Source organism: Rhynchophorus ferrugineus, unplaced genomic scaffold (genome assembly GCF_030347505.1).
Source record: "Rhynchophorus ferrugineus isolate W39M unplaced genomic scaffold, kcgeb_rfMv2 rfM1, whole genome shotgun sequence".
Taxonomy (NCBI): domain Eukaryota; kingdom Metazoa; phylum Arthropoda; class Insecta; order Coleoptera; family Curculionidae; genus Rhynchophorus; species Rhynchophorus ferrugineus.
Window position 1 is genome coordinate 93,142,474 of NW_027472580.1, and position 24,297 is coordinate 93,166,770.

At 35.4% G+C, this 24,297-nt stretch overlaps 2 protein-coding genes across 2 annotated transcripts in view; one reads left to right on the top strand and one right to left on the bottom strand.

The window, feature by feature from the left end:
• Positions 1–23,479, bottom strand: part of Su(var)3-3 (lysine-specific histone demethylase Su(var)3-3) — a 543,194-nt gene extending 519,715 nt beyond the window's left edge. Inside the window, exons 1-8 of the mRNA XM_076397583.1 lie at positions 23,326–23,479; positions 23,092–23,253; positions 22,862–23,015; positions 22,590–22,803; positions 22,030–22,537; positions 21,780–21,916; positions 21,629–21,724; positions 21,406–21,554 (exon numbers count right to left, since the gene is read on the bottom strand). Coding sequence (XP_076253698.1) covers positions 21,406–21,554; positions 21,629–21,724; positions 21,780–21,916; positions 22,030–22,537; positions 22,590–22,803; positions 22,862–23,015; positions 23,092–23,253; positions 23,326–23,349 — 1,444 coding nt within the window. The 5' untranslated portion in view covers positions 23,350–23,479. The remainder of the gene's footprint in view (positions 1–21,405; positions 21,555–21,628; positions 21,725–21,779; positions 21,917–22,029; positions 22,538–22,589; positions 22,804–22,861; positions 23,016–23,091; positions 23,254–23,325) is intronic.
• LOC143201287 (chymotrypsinogen A) lies at positions 10,636–14,044 on the top strand. The gene is made up of 6 exons (XM_076412255.1): positions 10,636–10,776; positions 10,825–10,955; positions 12,595–12,824; positions 13,243–13,479; positions 13,537–13,747; positions 13,798–14,044. The coding sequence occupies exons 1-6, from the start codon at positions 10,737–10,739 to the stop codon at positions 14,005–14,007; spliced, it is 1,059 nt and encodes a 352-aa protein (XP_076268370.1). The 5' UTR covers positions 10,636–10,736; the 3' UTR covers positions 14,008–14,044.
• Positions 23,480–24,297: the final 818 nt, after the last annotated feature.

Below are 24,297 nucleotides of genomic sequence, written 5' to 3' on the forward strand. Positions count from 1 at the left end.
AAAGATCGCGCGATTTTCTCGCAATGATGGGGCGAAATCCTATTCGGTTCTTCGCTTAATTGATTGTTCGTTTGAGGCGATCGAGAGCTGCATGCGACCACATTCAAAACGACCGGCGCAGGAAATTAAATACGAAACGGCACAATGGAAACTAATTTCGTTGCCGATGGATTTTCAATTACGCGACACTGCCGGCCCTTGTTCTCGCTGAAAAATCCCGATATTGAAAAGCAGGAGAGGCGGCCCCGACGAAGGCCGAGACACGCCGAAATCGAAACGGTGCGCGGCGTATGGTCTGGCCGGAGGAACGTTGGACGCTGAATGGACAAAGGGCTATTGAACCGTCAAAGTGTAACAGAACGGACAGCTTAAAAGTTACAACGATTTAATACCGTTCGTTTTCGTTCGTTCGTCTTCCTCCTCCCAGAAAAAAAGAAGAACTATTCGAAATTGGTATTGTGATGATCTTCAGTACTCGTGAATTTATTGGCATGAAAGTACAGTAAATATCTACCACCAATTGATGTTTCAAATAAACCATGGAACAAAGACAATAGGCAGATCCCTTTGCCGAACATTTAGCTAAAATATATACTTGCAGTCAGTAACAAATTAAAATATCTCACTAGCTCCCCAAAAGAAGTATCCTAAGAGATATCATAAAAATTAATATGAATCAATAGTAAATGTTTACCATTAATTTGTTTTTTTGTTTTGTAATGTCTCCTAACACAATCTATTCATCAAGAATAAAACTAAAGCTTCAACATCATTTAATATTTAATTTTTTATAACATCATATACAAAATTCCATGGTTGTATCAATTTTAGAATGGACCATGAACTACAGACAATAACCTCTTTGCCACATATTTATCTAATATATATGTTCTCAATCAAAAACATATGAATAAATTATCTAGAAAAGCCGAAATAAAGAGCCACTGCTCTAGCAATTTTCGAAAAAATATTATTCGCAAGAAAGAAAAAAAAGAAATAAAAGAAATTCCAATAATAAATAATCACTTAATAAACTAATCACGAACTCTCAGTTTGGATTCTGAGAAAAACACACGACAACTGATTAAATTTACAGGAACAAGAGATATTATTGGTCAATGAAATATTCTTTGGAAGAAAAGCAATAACAGGTCAACTGAAAAGTCCCCGGCCAACCATAGTAAAACACATTTTTTGGCAAAATTAGTTTTTTTTATTCAACATAATTCCCTTCAAGGTTGATACACTGATTATAGCGACCCTCCAACTTTCAATAGCATTTTTGTAGTATGATTTGTCCTTTGCTTCAAAATAGGCCTCAGTTTCGGCGATGATCTCTTCATTCGACGAAAATTTCTTCCCAGCGAGCAATCTTTTGAGATCTGAGAACAGGAAATCGTTTTCAGTGACTTGTGACATTGTCTTGGTAAAGCAGCACTTTCTTTTTCTTCAAATGCGACCGTTTTTCGACGATTTCGTCCTTCAAACGGTCCAATAACGCTATGTAATAGTCGATGTTGATGGTCCTTCCTTTTCAAGGTAGTCAATGAAAATTATTCCATACGCACCCCAAAATACAGACGCCATAAACTTGCCAGCCGACTGTGGCGTTTTCCCACGCTTTGGAGCGGATTCATCGTGTGCAGTCCACTCGGATGACTGTCGATTGGACTTCGCAGTGAAATGATGGAGCAATATTTCATCCATTGTTACATATCGACGCAAAAACTCGGGTTTATTACGCTTGATCATCTTCAAACACTGCTACGAATCATCAACTGGACGTTGTTTTTGGTCAAAAGTGAGCTTGCACGGTATCCATTTTGCACAGAGCTTTCTCATACCCAAATATTCATGAATGATATGAAGTACACGTTCAGTTGATATCTTTAGAGTGTCTGCTATTTCATTGAATTTCAATTTATGGTCATTCAAAATCTTTTTTTGGATTTTTTAAATGTTTTCGTCGGTAACCACTTTCGGCCGTCCACTGTGTTCACCGTCTTCGGTGCTCATTTCATCACGTCTAAACTTAGCATACCAATCCTTGATGGTTGATTTTCCGAGGGCAATATCCGGAAACTCGCCATCAAGCCAAGTTTTTGCTTCAACTATATTTTTTCCCTTCAAAAAGCAATATTTTATCAACACATGAAATTCCTTTTTATCCATTTTTTTCACAATAACAAAAGTTGCTTCACTCAAAATGCTATAATTCATAAACCAACGATCCGACAGCTGTCAAATTTATACACGCATCTTTTGTGGGTTAGGGATAGCTAAAAAACATATGGATTTAATTCTAGTAACGCCATCTATATGTCAAGCCGGCCCAAAAACAAAATGGTAGCCCATATTTAGTTACTTTCCTCTACTCCCTAAGAAAATGACGGAAGCTATGTTGTACCAATTAACAGTTTCGTTAATGTATCAATCAGAAAACTCATGAGATTGTTGTGTTATCGAACCTAATGATTGACATTTTCACAGATCTGCGAACCCGATGGTATTTCTTCATAGTAATTTTTTATTGCTCACCCACATAATCGTCTTTCCCAGAAATCTGGTCCGACTCGTAAATATATTTATGGTGTATATGATGACCGGAGATATTTTATAGCGAAATAAAATATTTTAATCGCGTCTTATCGGACCCAACTTATAATAACAATAAAAATATACCAATTAAAAAATCGTTGTCTCCCGGCCGGGATCGTTTTTACTGCGAGAGACGAACCCGAACCCGGCCCGGCTTCAAGACCTTTCTGCTTTATTTATTTATGTAAATGTCTCGTTAGCGGCCGGTAATTTTCTATTTAGCCATCCACTAACCGCCATTAATTCCCCATTCAGCATTTGTCCATTTTATGGCCGATTTACGGCGAAGACTTAATAGAGTTATATCGAGCCGGTCAGTTAGCGGATGCCCCATCGCGATACCACATCAACAATTTAATTAAACTATTTTTTTAATTACCGACACGTTTATTAGCGATAAACTGGGGACGATGGTAAAAACCCGACGTTTGTCCGCTACCGCGTCGGTCCTGTGGCGATTTAGCCAGTTTTGCAGTCGAGTTTGTTGGGTTTCTACTTCTTCACTGATACACATATGGCGTTCTAATAGATTCTATTCATGGGCGTGTAGAGAATACACCATCCATCCATTCTTATTGGTAGTGAACGCATTTGGGAAGTTTGTTTACTACATCCGATATTTCTTTCGTATCTTTTAACTTTCTCCATAATAACTTTCTAAGCTTGATTAGGATTATCTTTTAATTATTAAATGCCTTTAATGACACAATGAATAATTATTATGTTTATATTATGTTTAAAATAAATGTCTAATTATTACCACTTACTACAATTGTTGCTACTATTCTTGATGGACAAACCTTATTAATGACTTGACTACTTCCAACAAAACAAGAATCATTTACTTCTCTGTTCTTGTTATCATTAAATTTTGGCATATGTTGATACTTAACGATGTTGTTGAAGATGACAAGTTTTAAAAATATAACCTTACATTCTGCACTGACCCTCGTTCTTCCATTTTTAAAACCGATATATGTTAAACCAAGAATGTACCGCCATTAGAAAAGGATGATGGTTTCTTTTCTATGGTTTATTTTATGCCAAATCCGAAGATTGTTGTGGAGTAACGTAACCTCGCTAAAAGAATCCAGTTATTAGACATTCCCAGCAACAAACGTTCGAGATGCAATCAGCCTAGGAGACACCGTAGACCGAAACCATCTCTCCTCTCGGAGAGGCAGACGAAGAGCGAGAAATTACGTCCTGACCATTCTGACTGATCGTAAATCGACGAACAATCTTCGAGCATCATCAATCACGTCGCCGAGATCGTAAACGATTGCGCGGGCCGCCCCAAGCGTGTAGCCCGCGGTCGCCGCGGCCCCAAGGGCGGCAACAGGTCGCCCGCGCTGCCAAATCGACCGAAAATTCCATGCGGATCACGCGGGGGCTTCGTAACCGAACGATCGGCTGACTAATTATTATCGATCGGCCATTCCGGGGACGATTTTTATGAATGGAAACGGGACAGAATTGTACGCTCGTATTCAGTACAAATCAAAGATCCAAGGACTGCTTAGGGAAGAAACGAACGAGGTCGGAGATATGGAGTTCTTAAGAAATATGCTCATTAGTTCTTTTCGTCGTACAAGGGTTGTCTTTTTTATTTTCGGATTACATTTTGATCGACGTTTGACACGGAAAAAACATATAGTGACAAAGTTTAAGCTTGGACTTAAACTAAACCAAATATATTGGCTGATAGGGCGTAAATCTAAATTATCATTAGATAACAAGGTTTTGCTGTATAAGTCAATACTTAGGCCCATTTGGGCCTATGGTATTGAACTGTGGGGTACAACTAGCAAATCTATCAAATAAATATATGTTGATGCCCCATATTACGTGTTCAACTGATGTTACGCATTCAACAAACTAATTCAGCGCGATATCCCCTTAGAACCCATAACGAGTGTGATTCGGAGTTTTAGTGCGAAGTACTCTGAAAGACTATTAGTGCATCCCAATGCACTCGCCAAACAGTTAAATGCGCAAAACGCAAACTGCCATACGAACTGATCAATAGACACATAGAGTGAGATTTAATATTTTCCAGAATAAGTTAGAATAGTCTTTAGAATATGTTAGGATAGATTTTAAAATAAGTTACAATAGTATCTGGGTATTACTATTTCATAAACTTCGTATTATTGATAGTGATGCCAACTTAAAACGTTCTGGCATAGTCATCAGAAAAAATGAAATGCTAAGCCATGATTAATTAAATGCAAATTTCAACTTTTTCTTTCCAACTTTTCAGTTATACTCTAAATCACTGGTTCTCTCTAAATTTCCATATTCCATATGGAATGTTTTCCCAAGTTTTGGTGACCCCAGATTAGACTACTTGTTACGGCTGAGAAACTGAGCTACTACAAACCACCTCTGGTGGCCGTTCACCCTAAACTGCAAGCAAATCTATCCAAATTTCAGTAGACCATATTAACAGGTCGATTAAAAAGTCCCCGGTTTGACAAATAGATGGTGCTACTAGAATTAAATCCATATGTTTTTTAGTTAGCCCTAACCCTAAAAAGATACGTGTATAAATTTGACAGCCGTCGGATCATTAGTTTGTGAATTACAGCATTTATTAGAATTATAGAATTTTGAGTGAAGCAACTTTTGTTATTGTGAAAAAATTGATAAAAAGGAATTTCGCGTGTTGATAAAATATTGCTTTTTGAAGGGAAAAAATACAGTCGAAGCAAAAGCTTGGCTTGGTGCCGAGTTTCCGGACACTGCCCCAGGAAAATCAACCATCAAGGATTTGTATGCTAAGTTTAGACGTGGTGAAATGAGCATCGCAGACGGTGAACACAGTGGACGCCTGAAAGAGGTTGTTACCCACGAAAACATTTAAAAATTACACAAAATGATTTTGAATGACCGTAAATTGAAATTGAATGAAATAGCAGACACTCTAAAGATATCAACTAAACGTGTACATCATTCATTCACGAATATTTGGGTATGAGAAAGCTCTGTGCAAAGAGGCATCCACTTTTCACAGAGTTCACTTTTGACCAAAAACAAGGACGAGTTGATAATTCACAGCAGTGTTTGAAGATGATCAAGCGTAATAAACCCGAGTTTTTGCATCGATATGTGATAATGGATGAAACATGGCTCCATCATTTAACTCCGAAGTCCAATCGACAGTCATCCGAATAAACACAATGAACGGCACGCGATGAACGAAGTCGGCTGGCAAGATTATGGCGTATTTTGAGACGCACATGGAATAATTTTCCTTGACTACCTTGAAAAAAGAAGGACCATCAACAGCGACTATTAGATAGCGTTATTGGACCGTTTGAAGAACGAAATCGCCGAAAAACGGCCGCATTTGAAGAAAAAGAAAGTGCTGCTTCATCAAGACAATGCACCGTGTCACAAGCCAGTGAAGACGATGGCAAAAATCCATGAATTAGGCTTCGAATTGCTTCCTCATTCACTGTATTCTCCCCTATCTGGCACCCAGCGACTATTTCCTGTTCTCAGATCTCAAAAGAATGCTCGCTGGGAAGAAATTTTCGTCGAATGATGAGGTGATCGCCGAAACTAAGGCCTATTTTGAAGCAAAGGACAAATCGTACTACAAAAATGGTATCGAAAAGTTGGAGGGCCGCTATAATCAGTGTATCACCCTTGAAGGGATTTATGCTGAATAAAAAAAAACTAATTTTGCCAAAAAAATGTGTTATGCTATGGTAGGTCGGGGACTTTTCAATTGGGCTGTTAGTTCACAGCAATTTCAGTCCACCCTTGTCGCTTTACACCCTGAACATTGATGCTTGTGCCAGGAATGTACGGACTAATGGTATTTTCCAAAGCTCAGGCTGGAGCTTTTTCAAAGTTTCAAAGCAAATTGTTTCCTTGGAATTGTAATAGCTTATGACTCTGATGTCTTTAACACACCTTAGTTGCGATAATTTTATCCAAACTTCACTTAACTACATCTAGGAAAACTTGCAATGATTGCGTCAACCTGTCTTCTGTTCTTGGCTTCCTTAAGGCTTTAAAAAAAACATATTATAATATAATTTTCCTTATAATCTCACCGAATTCGTACCTGACAGCGCCAGTTCTAAAATATGAAGAAGTTTAAAACAGTAAAACTTGATCGATTGGTGCAAAGAATTTCTTAAGAAATTAAATCGCGTTGCTTCGAAAGACGTTTATAAAATCGTGACAGGTAACTAATCATGGATATATTCGTATGAGCCCGAAAGTAAGCAGCAGTCGACTGTATGCATGTTCCAATATAAACGAAATCCATCAAAAATTGTTCGCGCACGAAGCTTCAACTTCAAAGAAAATGGTGGCCTATTTCTTCGGAAAAACTGGTCATGTTGCAAGAATGCCTCTAGAGGATCGTAGAACAGTAAATTCTGATTGGTACACAACCATTTGTTTGCCAGAAGTCTTCGGTGAAATAAGGAAAAAAAAACAAGACACTGATTTGGCACCCAAATACTTCTTTTTGTTCCCATCCGTGAAGAATAAAGTGCGTGGTCAACGATTTTCATCGCCCGAAAAAGCTATTGAAGCGTTCAAAAATCATATTTTGAAGATACCTCATTCGGAATGGAATAAATGCTTTGAAAATTGTTTTAAGCGTATGCATAAGTAAATCGATCATCGTGGCGAGTACTTTGAAAAACAATAAAAATATATTCGCACCTTAACTATTTGTTTTTTTTTCCTATTCCCGAAATATAAATAGTGACCCTCGTATGACATTCAATATTATTTTGCACTGATTATACTAAATGATACAATGGCTGAAATTTTCCAGCAAAGAAATACACTTTCTGTACTATTTGTCCAAAAAATTATTAGGCAAAACCGAGAACGTTTCATCCGCTATCTAACGAACTAATCACAATAACGAACATCAGAACGCAGATACCAGGCAACAAGCAAAACTCATTTTAAAGAATATATTGTTGTAAACGGCATCGGCTCGCATCACCACACCATTTACGTACCCCACCATCGGACCGGCGTGTAATGACGGCGATTTTTTCATGTCCGAACGAGGAGACAGGCAACAAATCGTCGGGAAATTTGTCTACGTCGTCGAAACGTCGGCATAAAACAATGGGACCGATGTGTCGTCGTTGCCGAAACGATCTCACCCACGAAATGAAGCCGTTCCGAAAAAGCGAAACCGCGGCCAATTACACGATCTCCTGCATTTAATGAGTCCGACCTCTATCCGATAAGAGTGTCCGTGCCCGTGGGTCCTTCCTGTGTTAGGTCAGAAAAGGGAAACATTTAGATTAGTTCGGGTAATGGCGGTATCACGCGGTGTCTCGTTAAAAGCCCATTTTCATTCGTCCGACTATCGAAATAATTAATTACCGGCCATTTGGGCCTCGGAACTTACACGAATTCGTAAACGCCCGTATTTAAATGTATAAACACTGTCCCATTGTTCTGGTTTCCCGGCGATGCCCTTGTACAGTCGAGTTGGTCTTAGATTAGGCCTACAGTTCAGCGTAGGCCTGCCAACTACTACCATTCACCATCCAACTCATTTGACCGTCTGTTCTTTTATGTATGAAAAATTTAAGGAATTCTGATATAACTCACCGTAAAAATTCTGTCAAAGATATATCAACAAATAATCCACATTTTTTTAAATTAATACATTGCCATTACTAGTCGTTGTCGATTAACCTGCATTTTGTTTTTACAATAACTTGAAACTTGGTATATATCTAGGAGAACCCATCAATCCTTACTTAGTCTCTACAGTATTAATATTCATAATTAAATAATTAATTAATACTGTTTTTATCAATAAACATCACTGGGCCACAGGGTCTAATAGTTTGTAATAGTCTCCTGCTCAATTGAGAACCAAAGGTAGAATATTTCGGTAATACATAAGAATGGAGTCTTTCCGCATGTATCTTTGTCAGTATTTTCATTTCCTGAGTAACAATCAGTATTTGAGTAACAATTGGTTGTCTTCAATAGCAAGTATGACAGTATTATCAGCAGTAAAGTAGACAAATATATGGCGACAATGCACTTTCTAGTGGTATACATATTTTAACTTATTTTATGCTCGAATATGCTTCCTCTTGTTTGACTCTAAATATTCTGGCTGTTCCATACGCAACTTTAATAACGTTCTTTCCAGTTTTAATAATTCATCATATCAAACCTTGTCGAAGGCTTGGAGTAGATCTAAAACTCAACTGCTCAATTGTTGCATGTTTACTCATAAAACCAAACTGGTGGACAGGTATTATATTTTTCAATCCTATGATTTTTTTAACTTTCCACTAAAAAGCTTTCAAACTCTTAAATATTACCAGTGCCAGTGAAATAAGTTTGTAAGATTTTAGTTCACTTGGCAAATAATAAAAAACCTCTGCTAAATAACCCTATTACCTAGACAAAAATATTAGAAAGCAATTTTCGATATTTTCGAACATAAAAACTCATGAAACTTATTTGATGTTATCAACATTTAAAAGCTAATTTGGATAGAAATAACCATTTAACAATCTATATTAGAAAGGAAGATTAATGCAGAAATACTTCTGTCAGTCACTTTAAAAGTGTTTATACCACAGACATGAACAAAACTTGGACAAACTATTATAATATTATAAGATATAAAAAGTATCTGCTAATCGCTAAAAGGATTTAAACATAGAAAGTAACTTGGTCAAAGTGTTGGAAATAAGTACTGATCAAGTAATGCTACTGCTAGCCATCTTAAATAATTTTATCCAAAAGACATTAATGACACATTATTCACTGAATGATATTAACGTATAAAAGTGTTAAAAAGATAATATGACAGAAATAATAACGCAAAAACAAATTTACCTACGTTCTTTGGAAACATAAACATTAATGAAACTAGTATGGAAAAAAATACCATTAATAGAGCCTCCTTAAGAGGATAACCATATAGTTGGATGAAAAGATTCGTAAACCTCCACATTTAAATCTATAAATTATGTCTCATGATTGTTGTAGTTAACTACAATCATTACCGGATTACTAGGAGAGAGGAATAAATATACTTGGACTAGCTATTGGAAAGAAGTTGATTCGAAACTTTGTTGCAAAATTACATAGTGTTAGACAGAAATCGGAGTAGAACAGGCTCAAAATCTAGCAACTGTACTGGTTAGTCCAAAGATACTCTCAACATGATCTAAAATCAACGAGATTCATTTATCAGTCAATCATAAAGCCAAATTGGACCTATGGGGTGCAAATATTGGGTTGTACTAAAACATCAAACCAACTAGTAATCTAAAGCTGCTAAACAAAAATGATTCAATTAATTACCAGACTTATCGCTAAAATTTTCCAAGACACCTTAAAGATTTTTAGGGTTTGTGCAATAGAGATTGCACTGCATAGCCAAACTGTTAAAAAACTGATGCTTGATGACTAGACATACAAAAAGAAACTTATATCACAAATTGGTAAAATAAAAAACAAGCTTTTAAAAAACCAAAACAAACATAAATAAACATCTAATATAGTAATAACTATAGTATAATATAGAACATGGCTAATCTGAACTAAAGAAAATTAATACTATTTTATCTATATTAACGATATCAGTACTCCATTAGCACTTAACAATGATCAACATATTGTAGCTAAGCTATTTTGTTATCTTTCGAACTATATACATATTTAATTTAAAAAAAAAACCTTTCACTTTTTTGGAAAATCAATATGATACAATTAGAAACTGATAATGAAAAAGTAAAAGATGACTTAACTAAACCAAATAAAACATCTCCGTAAATTTCATTCAGCCTGTTCAGAAATGGCATTGTATTGAACTGAGACATCAATTATAGTTAGTTTGACATTGAAAGTCCCCATTTTACACCGATTCGAATTTAAAATCATTCCCAACAACAGCAACAAAATTGACAGCGTACCGGAATGAGAACGATAATGAAAACAACGCGCCTCCATTTCAACAATCCCGATTGTTCGGGACCAAAGATAATGATCGTCTTCCTGTCCCAATTTATTTTCCATTCTGCGTAATATATCAAAACGAAATTACTGACCGAATTATTATAAATGAAGTAATTTGATGAAAAATCGGCTAGTTTTTGATAAGTGTCGGCCTGATGAAGTCTACCTTGATTTTAGCCGTAACGCTGCTGATAGGTACGAACAACATCAGCGAGATCTTGTCGTATATTGTTCATGTTTCAGGTCGATATAGATGCCAGTCAGTTTCGAGGACGTTCAGCTGTGTGAGCGACGTTTCGATATGTAACGATAGAATCATCGATCCCAGAGTCTCGATCCCAGGTATAACGCCGAATGCAGGAGAAACTACTAACGTAAGAATATCGATTTTCAAACATAAACAGTAATAGCGTTTATATTTCTTTAAAGAAAATTTAAAACATAATATTAGAGAGTGGACCATCTACCGGTATCATTTTGTTAACGCAGAAGACGTTCGTTAATTTGTAGTTCACATTATCAAAATGTTTGCATTAACGAACGTGATTCAAGTCATTTAAACAATAAATAATTTATTTAATTATCTCATCTCATTTCTTATCTTTCTCATATCTCTCACTCTCACACTACAGGTATAATATAGGCACCAGAAGTCCATATTTTTAACCGACTTCAAAAAAAGAGAAGGTTCTATGTTCGGCTGTATATTTTTTTTAATCTATGTTCGCCAAGTTCTCGGTCGATTATCGACCGAGTTTCAAAATTCTTTATTTACTCGAAAGAATGCACTTCCGCGGTGGTCCCATTGGAAGCAAGTCAGGATCTGATGGAGGGAAGGGGTGGAAATCGTGGGAAAACGTTTTAAAATAATTTATATATATATATATATATATATATATATATATATATATATATATAATAGTCGTTGTAACAACTAAATATAAATAATCAAAAGCCTTATTTAACCTATCTGAATTGAATGTATATAGTAGAATATAAAATGCGCGTAGTAGATAGGTTAAATACGTTTTTTGTTTATATTTATTCACTTATTACAACGATTATTATGTACATATTTTATTTTAAAACGTATTCTTTTGTGTGTTAAAAATCTAAATTTGATTCGTTTAATTTTTAGTGAGTTCCGTTGGTTCAATTTTTTTATTAAAAATATTTTTGTTTTAAATCATTGTAGCCAACCACCACTATCTACGAATTTTTTAATGGCTTTTACATGTAATTAAACGTATTCTGTAGGAGTTTTGTATTTACAGTAAGGCAATATTTTCATTACTGAGCATTTGCTGTACTATGAAATTATTTTTGCAAATATATATTTATATAATTGTTAATTGTTACTTAATTGTTGATCATTATATGATGATAAATAAATAATATCCATATAACCAACATTAAACAAAAATAATTTAAGAGATAGTCCACCTTGAAACATCAGGTATGATTATTTGAATAATTTCACTCATATTCAAAATATTGTACTTATGACTGAAGATATTTTTACGCCCTTTTTCGTATTTATTTTAACTAGGAACGAGATGAAGCTGATATAACTATTACATTTTCAGTAACATAAAAGTTTAAAGGTACTCCCAAACTAGAGCAACATTTTGCAACTCATCTAAGGTTATATCACTACTTTATTTAAAAATGTGTATAACTTACGAAACAGTAGAAGCTGCAATCGTCCAGATATTGCAAAAAAATTAAGGCTCTTGAACTAACTTATAAGGTAAAGGTGTTTATATAACCAGCCTTCAAAACCACACATTGTTTGTAGCCAATCCTCAAAAGAGCCGATATTTATTCATAAAAGAACCTCTTCTAAACTTAACAGTAAGTCAAACAAGCAAATTGACAATCAATCTGTAAAAATAGAAATATTTATGCTACAAGATGATGTTGAGATATTGCCCCAGTTTGGAAGTACCCCAATGCAAATTACAAACAAAAATCGCCATATTTTTAACTCAGAAACTAATAACAATTTAACAGCTGGTAAATAACGTAGTCAGTCCCACGGATTGCCCCACCGGATATACCAGATGCACTAGCGTGGTCTGTGGTACTTCCCAAGTCCAACCCTCCAGAGCCAGCGGGTTCTCCACCCCCAGCTCTTTGCCCTGGCAAGCCTACATCAGCAGCGACACGTATGGATACGCAGGAGGTGGCGTTCTTCTCGATCAATACCACGTCCTCACGGCAGCTCACAAAGTATCAAATTTGTACGTATTAATGTTGCAGATGCGATACATTATAAGTAATTAACCCTAACAATATTTACGAATTTATTGCTAATATTTTTAATTAATGACATTCCATGATAATAAAAGTGTTGATCTTGGTGGCCAAAATAATATGAACACCTGACTTATACTCACAATATTTATTTATACATAAGGTTTTGAGTTACAATTTGCTTTAAAGCAGCAGCAATTCTTGGCGGATAAGACTCATAGAGTGTCTGAATAGTTTCCAACAAAATTTTCTTTCCATTCTTGCACCAAAACATCCGACAATTTCTTCAATGATATATACCAGACGGATATTTTTTTACTACAAGTGGAACTGAAAGGGTTAAGCAACAAAACAGAAAAAAGTTGATTATTTTTTTCCGAGTCTAACGTTCCCGAATGTAAATAGAACCGATAAACCGGCACCGGTTAACATCAGAGTGTCCTTGGGCCTCTACAGCACGACTTCCACGCAGAACGTGCAGACCATTCGAGTTGGTCAGGTATGGCAGCACGGCGGGTATAACTCGAGATTCCTGACGAACGACGTGGCCCTGCTGAGACTCTCCACACCAGTTAATTTCAACGCTAACGTTAGACCCATTTGCTTGCCGCAAGCTGGTGCCAATTATGTTCCTACCTCCAGGTAAGGAAAAGCGAAAAAACACGACTGATATCCGCCAAAAACTACCAAAATTTCTAGTAACTGTTTGGTGTCGGGCTGGGGACAAACCAGCTTTACTCTCGATGACGCCCCCACACAAACACTGAAGCAGGCTTACGTTCCCATAGTGACGAACGATGAGTGCACCAGGTCCTACACTCAATTGCTGGGAGCTACTAATACAGCCTCTTACTTACAGTTTCCTGGTGAATTATGTGCTGGAGGACAAGCATCAATTGATGCGTGCACAGTACGTACAATTTGATACTGATGATGATCATTTTTAACGCATCCTTTCAGCAAGACGGTGGGTCTCCGTTGATATGCCCGGGAACAACAAATGCATTCGCTCTGGTGGGTCTAGTACTATGGGGTAAAGACTGTGGAGTAGCTGGACGTTATGGGGTGTATCTCAACGTTCCACAATATCTGTCCTGGATACAGTCAACGATGCAGTGTAGCTCGCAAAATTTACAAACATGTACTAATGCCACGAAAACATTACAATAAAAAACTAGTTTTAATTACTAATACACTTTCAACAATATTTATTGATATTTCATATCTCCTCATAGCCCAAAATTAGGTTTTCATAACATTTTTCTACATAGAATAACAGCTATTCAGTGTATACAAACGCTAATAATGGAATTCATTACTTTTGTTGTACCGAAGCTTATTAAACAATATAGCTGTTCCATCATATTCCAATTATCGCTTTTGGTTTCAACGGTTGAAAGCTGACGGTTTTCCGCGACAAAGGAAGGAAAATGGAAACAAAAAAAAAACAATAAATTACCAGAGCCAACTATTACTTGAAGTACATACGACTGGCAATATCCAAAAAGAAGAGAACAAGACTACTAGACGAATTGACTCAAAATGCCATTTCGAACAGTTTCAACATCGCAGTTTAGTCGTTGGTCAAGCAAAAAATAAGATATTTCAGTAGCATAATGTGTCTGGTGAAGACAAGTAAATTTAATACAACCATCTCAAGCGCAAAGTCATTAGTTAATCCAAGAGGACCATCCACATCGACACTGAAGCGGACAATTCATACAGTCTTAGCACATGGTGGGATCAGTAACGCGTAATGTGTTACCAGCTGCTATAACCAAATGAAAATAGTACTGCATATATAAACTTGACGCCAACTGAACGAATTTAATGACATAACAGGTCAATTGAAAAATTCCCGGCCTGACACATAGAAGGCGCGACTAATATTAAATCCATATGTTTTTAGTTAGCCCTAATCCTCAAAAAATGCGTGTATATATTTGACAACTGTCGGATCATTAGTTTATGAATTATAGCATTTTGAGTGAAGCAACTTTTGTTATTATTGTTTTGTTATTGAAAAAATACAGTTGAAGCAAAAACTTGGCTTGATACCGAGTTTTCGGACACTGCCCCAGGAAAATCAACCCTCACGGATTGGTATGCAAAGTTTAGACGTAGTGAAATGAGTACCGAAGACGGTGAACGCAGTGGACGACCAAAAGAGGTTGTTACCTACGAAACATTAAAAAATGCACAAAATGATTTTGAATGACCGATTTTGAATTTTGAAATTTAATGAAATAGCAGACACTCTAAAGATATCAACTGAATGTGTATATCATATCATTCACGAATATTTGGGTATGAGAAAACTTTGTGCAAAGTGGGTGCCGCGCGAGCTCACTTTTGACAAAAAACAACGAGTTGATGATTCGGAGCAGTGTTTGAAGATGATCAAGCATAATAAACCCGAGTTTTTGCGTCGATATGTGACAATGGATTAAACATGGCTACATCATTTCACTCCGAAGTCCAATCGACAGTCAACCGAGTGGACTGCACACGATGAATCCCCTCCAAAGCGTGGGAAAACGGCCAGCAAGGTTATGGCGTCTGTATTTTGGGATGCGCATGGAATAATTTTCATTGACTACCTTGAAAAAGGAAGGACCATCAACAGCGACAATTACATAGCGTTATTGGACCGTTTGAAGGACGAAATCGCCGAAAAACGGCCGCATTTGAAGAAAAAGAAAGTGGTGCTTCACCAAGACAATGCACCGTGTCAAAAATCTATGATCTGCCCACCAGCGACTATTTCCTGTTCTCAGATCTCAAAAGAATGCTCGCTGGGAAGAAAATTTCGTCGAATGAAGAGGTGATCGCCGAAAATGAGGCCTATTTTGAAGCAAAGGACATATCGTACTACAAAAATGGTATCGAAAAGTTGGAGGGTCGCTATAATCGGTGTATCACCCTTCAAAGGAATTATGTTGAATAAAAAAAATAATTGTTTTACTATGGTAGGCCGGGGATTTTTTAATTGACCTGTTATTGTTACAAAAAAAACAGCAATAGCGAGTAATAAACGTAAAGTCGTCCTCTTGCATGACAACTCTTGACCACACCTTACAAAAATTGTGAAGGATACACTGTTGTAGCTGTACCCAGCTTACTCATCACATAAACAGCTTCTTAATTACCACTACAGAAGCTGAAATGCAAAAATAAATTGATGACTGGATCGCTATCAAAGCAACATCGGTATTTTTGCTATATATAAAATTGTATAACCTTATGCAAAATATTTTAATTAACATATATTGTACGAATTTTCCTTAATAAACACGTTATTAAAGTAAAAATTTGATCAGAACAAATGCAAGCACAGATATTAGTAACATAATATATTACTATAATACAATATATTAATAACTTTCCTTCAGGAAAGAAATATTTGGAAGCAAAGAAAAGATCAATCTCAACTTATCGGTCAGTATAACTTGAGGTAGCTTTTATTAAAAAATTCTGACAGAAACGCGTTCATTCCACATTGCCTAACCAAATGCCATTCAGATTTACAATTACAGGTAAAACTTTGTTGTTAATACTTTGGCATTTTCTTTATTTATTCTTAAACCAAATGGCTTCGGAAGACTGTTCGAGGCTTCAGCGTGTGTATTAGCGAATATAGCGCTATTACAAGCAAACATTCAGTTCAGTTAAAAAGTCTGCATCATCGCAGTGAACATCATGTTGTTGTGCTGGTTTTACTTCAACTTGAAGAAAAAGGCGCCTGAAGATCAAGGAAAGAATCATGCTCTATCGACTTCAACATGTGAATACTGGTTTCTACGTTTTAAAAGTGCTGATTTTGATACCGACTGCAAAGAGTGTTCTGCTCAGCATGACAACCCTCGATCACATGTTGCAAAACCGGATTAAACAACATACAAATATATTAAAATAGGAAGTATCCCACCCGCCGTATTCTCCAGACCTTGCTCCTTCTGATTACTACTTGTTTCGGCATATCAGCGTACAACGCTTCACTTCCAAGGAACATACCAACAAAACGGATCGAGTCGTGGACAGCCTCAAAAGATACATCGTTCTTTCGAGATGGAATCCGAAAAAGAAGTAGCGGCTATCGCTGGATAATACTTTAATTTTTCACAACAAAACTTCAAAATAAAAAACACCACCTAAAATCCCATTATCCTAAAAAATACCGATTTGATCGAACTAAAATCAAATAATCTACATAATTGTTTATTGCAATCCGCCATATGACGTATTCCTATACAGGAGGGGCCCTGAATATTTGAACTATTATTTGCTTTAGGAGAGGCCAGTTGGCGAATAGAAGAAACCCTAAACGGGCACGAGCCGAGGCCAGAGCTTTTTCTTGTTTTTGTCAATCTGTGTAGCAGCCGTGGGCGATGAGATAATCATCTGCACCAGATGGCCGTAGACGTATCGGCTAAAAGGTAGTACTCAGTGAACGAATCGAATAATAATTTATCATTGAGGCTCGCTATAGATTAAAACTGATATTTTGCATCAGGCAAAAAGCAACATAAGATGGTTCGGTTACATCTTGCAAAATCCGTGAAAATATACGTAGAAATCTAACTAATCATCTGTATAGAACATCAACGCGGAACCCATTTGCCTTCTGAAAGATGGTAAAAAGACAGACGAAGCTTACTACTCACAATACTTTGAATAACACACATTGCACCACTTTTTCTCTGAACAATGTTAAAATGGTTAAGGTAGTTAAATCAAAGTAAGCTGCTTCGCTTAAAAAATATAACTATGCACAGCAAAATAGCGCATATTGTAATAAATACATCATGTTAAACAAAAAGCTGGACAGATTGCACACAAAACTAAACAATGTACTGCTTAGTCGTAAGGTCGAATATATTAATTCATCTATCAATTATAAGACCTATTTGGACTTGTGGAGAACAAATGTGGGTATATATTAAAACACCAAACCGACAAGTAATCCAATAGTGCCAAAACAAAATTGAATCAATCGAAGACGCAATCTCTATGGAACTAAAAAATGTAATCAGGGAAAGAAATAAGCTACATGCTTCTCGCCATGAATTCCTCGCACATTGCCAACATCTGGAGGTTGACAAAAGCATTATGAGGGAGATTAAAAACAGATAAACCTCCGAGTAAACCAGGAAACAGTCAGCAATCTGCAGTCACAGATCAGAAGAGTCAAATGACCAACTATGCCGATCAAAATCCCTACACCAGTAAACATTAAGACATCACCAATATAACAGCCAATGGAGATATAGTTTTTCCATTTGACTTTCCGAGATGGAACTCCAAAAATTTAACTGCAATAATACAGAAGCTCACTCCCCAAAAAGCACCGGGTCCAAACAGTATAACCATACGACAACTTCAAGATCCTTCCCAGAAACAACCCACTGAGCTATACATCTTTCCCATCCATATCTAAAATTTCTGTCTCTCTGAAAACACGCCCATAGTCCTGTTATTCCGAAAAAAAAAAGAAAACAAACCCGCACCACTAAACTACCGAGCTTACTATCAAAAATTGTTGCAATGCTATCGGGCGAATTAACCATTTTTATTACCAAACCCTCATGGGCGTTCTATTAGTGTTCGACAAAGTGTGACGTCATAGTCTAATATTCCAGGCATTAAAGCTTGGCATTCCTAGTGATGTAAACCTGATACAATCATGTTTTAAAATCCGATAAGTCCAAGTCAAAATCGATAATTCTTTCTCGGCTAGGAGATCCATCCAGCTTGATGTTGCACAAGGTTCCTTACGTCAATCGTTCAAACACATATGCCCTAAACTCTAATAGCAGCAAAACATAACAATCAAATGGCTCACATTTTAGAAACTACAAATAAATCCACAAAAAAGGACCAAGCGATAATTTTCCTTCGTAAACTTTCTCGTGCTGAAACCAATTTACTTATTGAAAAAATTCCCATTCTATGGCTACATAAAGTTACATACCTCAGAAACCGTTTCGACTGCCGTCTGACCAAGACTAACAAACCACTTAGAACAGTTATAAAGAGCTACAAAATCAATCACCGAAAAGTTCATAAAAGGGATTTCTAGCATCAGTAATACGTTAATTCGTTCAATTCCGACTCTGCTAACGTAGTCATGTTGCACGTTGTACAAGAATACGATACAGAGTATATAACAAAAGTATATTAAAACATGAAATAATTTATTTACTTTTAGGAAATACTGTTGTATTTATTCCGCATTTGTCTTACTTGTAACATCCTGTTAGAAAAAAAAGCAAAACACATTAGAATCAAAATAAAACAACTATACTGGTTAGTAGGAAGATACTCTCAACTTGATCTAAAATCGAAGAGGTTGATTTATAAGACAATTATAAAGCCAATTTGGACCTATGGGGTGCAAATATGGGGTTGCACTAAAAAGTCCAATCAACTAGTCATCCAACGCTGTCATAACAAGGTTCTTGGACTGATTACCAATGCCTATCGCTACGTAACCAACGAAGAACTGCTATGACCTGGAAATCAAATGGATGTGCGAAGTTATCCAAGATTTCGCCTTGAAACACGAAAGAAGATTACTAAACCATACTAACGTGGAAGCAATACAACTACTGGACAGAGCGCATCTTTTTTGTGAACTAATCCAAGTACAAATGAAATGTATTTATAAATTAATTTATAATTAATATTGTACTAGGCGTATCTAATAAAGATGTTATAAAAAATGTCTAAAATGTAAATTGATGGAAGTACAACTGAATAATTGGTATAAATCAATTAGTAAATTAAAATTATACTAGGCGCACGTAATATGTAATAAAAAAACGCTATTAAACTATAAAATAAAAAAGTATGGAATTGTCTATGCATTTTATTTGAACTCACAGAACGAAAAAAACGACATTCTGCAGTTTCATATTCGCAAAAGACCCGCCGCTAAAGGCACCCAAACAAAAACTATATCCGGAGGGCGTGCCTCGACCCTTTACGCCGTCCCAACCCCTCCCGGCGGTACTTTAGATCCCGATCCACCACTCGATCGGCCCTTTGTCCGTTACAGACCGAACGATATCAGGTTACCAAAAAGGTACCCACGCAAAAAATATATATATCTCTATATATGACCGTGTATATCCGCCTAAGAAATTAAATCGTTAGAATTCAATTATTTTCGACAGATGACAAAAAGTAAATCAACCAAAAAAAGGAAATCTGAGCTGCACTACATAGTAATTCGAACAATTTAAATATTGAGTATCACTTTTTATCATCATCATCATCAACCCTTAGCTGATGCTCAAAGAGTGTGACATTTTCATGATAAAATCATTGAAATTTGTGTCTCTAATTCTATTCGTCTCGCATCTTCATCGAGTAAGCATACACAGAGACGGAGATTTGCCTCAAGAATAATATTTCAATATTCCAATATTTCAATATGCCTTCAAATCAAATTGAACACTCAGTAGAATCTTGCTTTAACCCTTCATTCTTCTTCATTTTTTAAATATTAACACAGAATTGTTACAGAACCAGCTTTATAAATTGATTTAAATTTAAATTAAAAATTTGCTATGAGTTTCTTCTATAATTTATAGTATGGCAATTTATACCTAATATTATAATACCACAAACTCTGTTTTAAACAAAATCGGTACTATAAATCTAAAGGAAGAATTCATATGGTAATTGTACTGTACCCACTTATACACATTAAAATCGGAATTGATTCAACACATATGGTCCATTTCATTACAATCAACAGTGAATATGTGAAACTGTAAGGCTACAAAACTGCCATTGTTAAAATCACAGTACAATTAAGAAAATTTAAATAAGTTATATGCTATATCAATTTAATAATTCCTACATCACCTGAATAACTCTGAATTAAACTTCAAATAGATGAAAAGTTAAAGGAAAATGATTTTATATAGTTATAAACTGATAAGAAGAACTAATGAGAAGCTAACAGCACTGTAGACCAAAAGATAACTTAAATTTTTCAATTATATACTTCTTGAATACAACTATGAACAAAGCCTCTAGTTTTCCTAGTTGTTACTCTAAGTTCTGATTATTTAAACAATAAACTCAATAGTTCAAAGTTCCAGTAAAATTGTCAGATTTCAATCAATTTCCTTTTTGGAAAGGTAACACGTAAACTGATGTAAACAATATTCCCCAAATCTGCATACAATTAATAAAAACTGGCAATATTGGACACTAAAAATATTTATTGTACTTTTTCTTGAGTATTTATGTATAATTTTTTTATTATTTCAAATTTTTCTAATATTTTTTTATACAGAAATATATAGAATTTTATATAGAATTTTTTATAGAGCTAACTTACAGCATTTTTACTTCAAAAATAACTAATAAAACGTTCTAATAAGTAATTATTAAACTATAGTTTATATTCCACATAACTTCATAAAATTCATACAAACTGGCAACACTGCAGAGTAAAATATAAACTTTCGAAGATTCCGTAATCGCATTTATAGAACGGTTTGGAGAAAACTGTTGTAAATATCAAAACAAATGAAAAACCGATAAAACACTCACCGGTAAGATGATTGCCCGTGAACTCAAAGTCGTCGTCCTGGTCCCAGTGCTTCAAGGATAGGTTGGAGAGAGGTGTGGCATTAGCGAACTCAAGATTAGCGAAATGCCAGTCCAGTATTTGACGGTCCTTCGAGGACAGGTACACATCACTGAAAGAAATAACTCAACGAAATGAATGACAAAATAACGAAGGAACAGGTTATGGGAGTATTCAGAAGTATACCTTGGTGGAGAGCTCTCCAACTCCTTTAGTTTGTCTTCGATTTCCTTCTCCTGTTCTTTAAGCTGATCCCATTCTCTGGCTAAGGCGTTTAAATCCCTGTAATGGTAAAATCCCTGATGTAAAGTGATTCCCCACTATACATTTAACTAACCTCATGCCACTACGATAAGTAAACTCCTGATTCAAATCGCGCTTATCTATTTTCGACACTTCCTGAACTTTTGCATTGATATCCTGCATTGTTTCCTTTACTCTGATCAATTCATACTGATTGGATTTCAGCTTATCCTACATAAATATTGACATATTATAACTTATATTATTGATTATTGACATATTAAGGATAAATAGTGATATTAGTGTAACTAGTAAACTAAATTAAAAGTGGAATCATGACCCACCTGAAGTGACACAACCGATTTTAAGTGAAGAATTTGTTTCTCTTTCACATGTTTTTCTTGCAGCTTAATGACCCATTCGAGGGCCTGGCCCAAGCTAACTGGCTTATTCCCGGCATAATTAAAATCCAACTGATGGGACAAGTAGGAAGTGGCTTCCAGGAGCCTGTTAAACTCCCTTTCAACCATTTCATCTTTGTCTTTGTCCACTGTAACACCACAAGACTGATACAACGGGCATTTCTGCCTGATTCTGTGCAATTCCATATCAATTTGCTTGCTTAAAGTCGTAACTGGATTCCCACCCAGACCGGTGACAACCATAGCACCTAAATCGGCGATATAGTTTCCTTTACGAAAGGTGGCGATACGCCCTCCTACTCTGTCTCTCGCTTCCAGTACTATTACTTCAAGACCAAACTGCTGAAGCTGTTGTGCTGCGGCGAGCCCGGCAATTCCAGCTCCGATAACGATAACCTTTCCATATTTCTTACTGGGAATAGGTTGCAATCTAAAATATAATCTGAGGTAACATCAATTCTTTTAAAAATCCTTTAACTAACCTCTTAAATATTCCGAAATTTATAAACCCATTTCTCTCCAAAAAGGCATGTGCACGTCTCAGTAATGGCAAATCACTATTATATGGAGGCTCCATGTTTCGAATAGCATCATCCAAAATTAATTGTTGTTTAGGATTATCGAGCCACATTTTTAAAATCCGATTCCTGATATTTAAGTATACTTTCACAGTTTGTAAAACCGCACCAGCTATATCTTTATAGAAAAAAATTATCAATGATATATTTTTATATTCATAGGCTTGCATACTAACCAGGAAAACAAGCTGCTTCAGTTGATGTTAGCTTGTCAAAAGGCATTCGACTTTGAAATGCTGCACCTTCCAAGCCTGAAAATAGGTCCTTAATGACAGGGTCATCCAATTCAGAATCATTATCTTGCTCTTTTTTCTTATCATCATCTTTTTCCTATCACAATATATGAAGTCACAGTATATGAAGTGTATTGTGATCACCAATGTATTTTATTATTATTATAACATACCTTCTTTATGTCTTCCTTCTTTTCTTTTTTTGTAGAAGCTCTGCTACTTCCTACACCAGATTTCTTATCATTAGACGAACTCTTTTGTTTTTCCGGAAGATCTGACACAACGTCTTCATCATTAATCGCGGATTTATCATCCTTTTCCTCTTTGAATTCAACCTAAAAAAAATGGTTATAATTTTTCACATATTTAATTTGGAGCAATTAAAAATATTTATAGAACAATAATACCTTCGCCTTCTTCCTCCGACTCATTGCTAGTTTTAATTATTTAATTAATCTGTTAAAAATTATTACAATATCTTCCTCTCCACTTGTTTGTCAACAAAAATGCTCCGGCAGAACAATTCTTGTTTATTATGATATTTTTTAGGTTATGTTACTGGCAAGGGTAATTCTAGGATATTTAAAATATATAATAAAATAATTAAAACATAATAAAATATTTATTACCACCTAAGTTGTAAGTGGGGTTTTCTTATTTAAAAAAAAGGTTGCATATCCAAGACTATGAAACCATACATCTCCAAATAATGTAATAATAAAAAAAATTAAAGGAAAGCCAATTTAAAATAGTAAATATAAGTATATATTGTTTTTCAAATATTGCAATACAATAAAAAATAAGTTAACTTATATTTTAAGCATGCAGAATAAATAATATTAGGACAAAAATTCAAACAACTCAAATTTCAAATATTTTCAAATGAGTTGCGGTTTGGCACCATCTAGTGGTCTATATGAAAATGAGATTTAAAACTTCGATAATAAAGTACTATAATTAATATACTATAGTCATAGAGTTTCTCTGTGACTAGAGTTTTTAAGAAAAAGAAATATAATAAAATTTATATATTTGGATAATAACAGTGGAAGTAAAAACGGTAAAATAAAATAAATATCTTTTTTGCATCGGACAGCTAACAAAAAATATTGTTGTTATTTTGTTTTTCATTGACATTGACTTGTGTGGATAGAAAAATGTATTACAAAAAATCAAATACTTGCAAATTCATAAAATATTAATTGCAAATTCACATCAAATTGATGACTTAAACAAATGTTAGGAAATGCGAGTTTTTCAAGACAATATACAAAATAGTATCAATTTTAAACAACTTTCTTGAGATTTGCCCTTCAAAGTGGTAGCTTCAAAAACATGATTCATAATGCTTTTATGATTAAACATGTGCCGTTCCAAAA

Excerpts from the sequence above, each read along its gene's own strand:
- LOC143201287 (XM_076412255.1), top strand. The coding sequence starts at position 10,737 with ATGAAGTCTACCTTGATTTTAGCCGTAACGCTGCTGATAG. Across the intron at positions 10,956-12,594 it reads ATGCAGGAGAAACTACTAAC|CTGGTAAATAACGTAGTCAG; the intron begins GTAAGAATATCG and ends ACAATTTAACAG. Across the intron at positions 13,480-13,536 it reads AATTATGTTCCTACCTCCAG|TAACTGTTTGGTGTCGGGCT; the intron begins GTAAGGAAAAGC and ends CAAAATTTCTAG.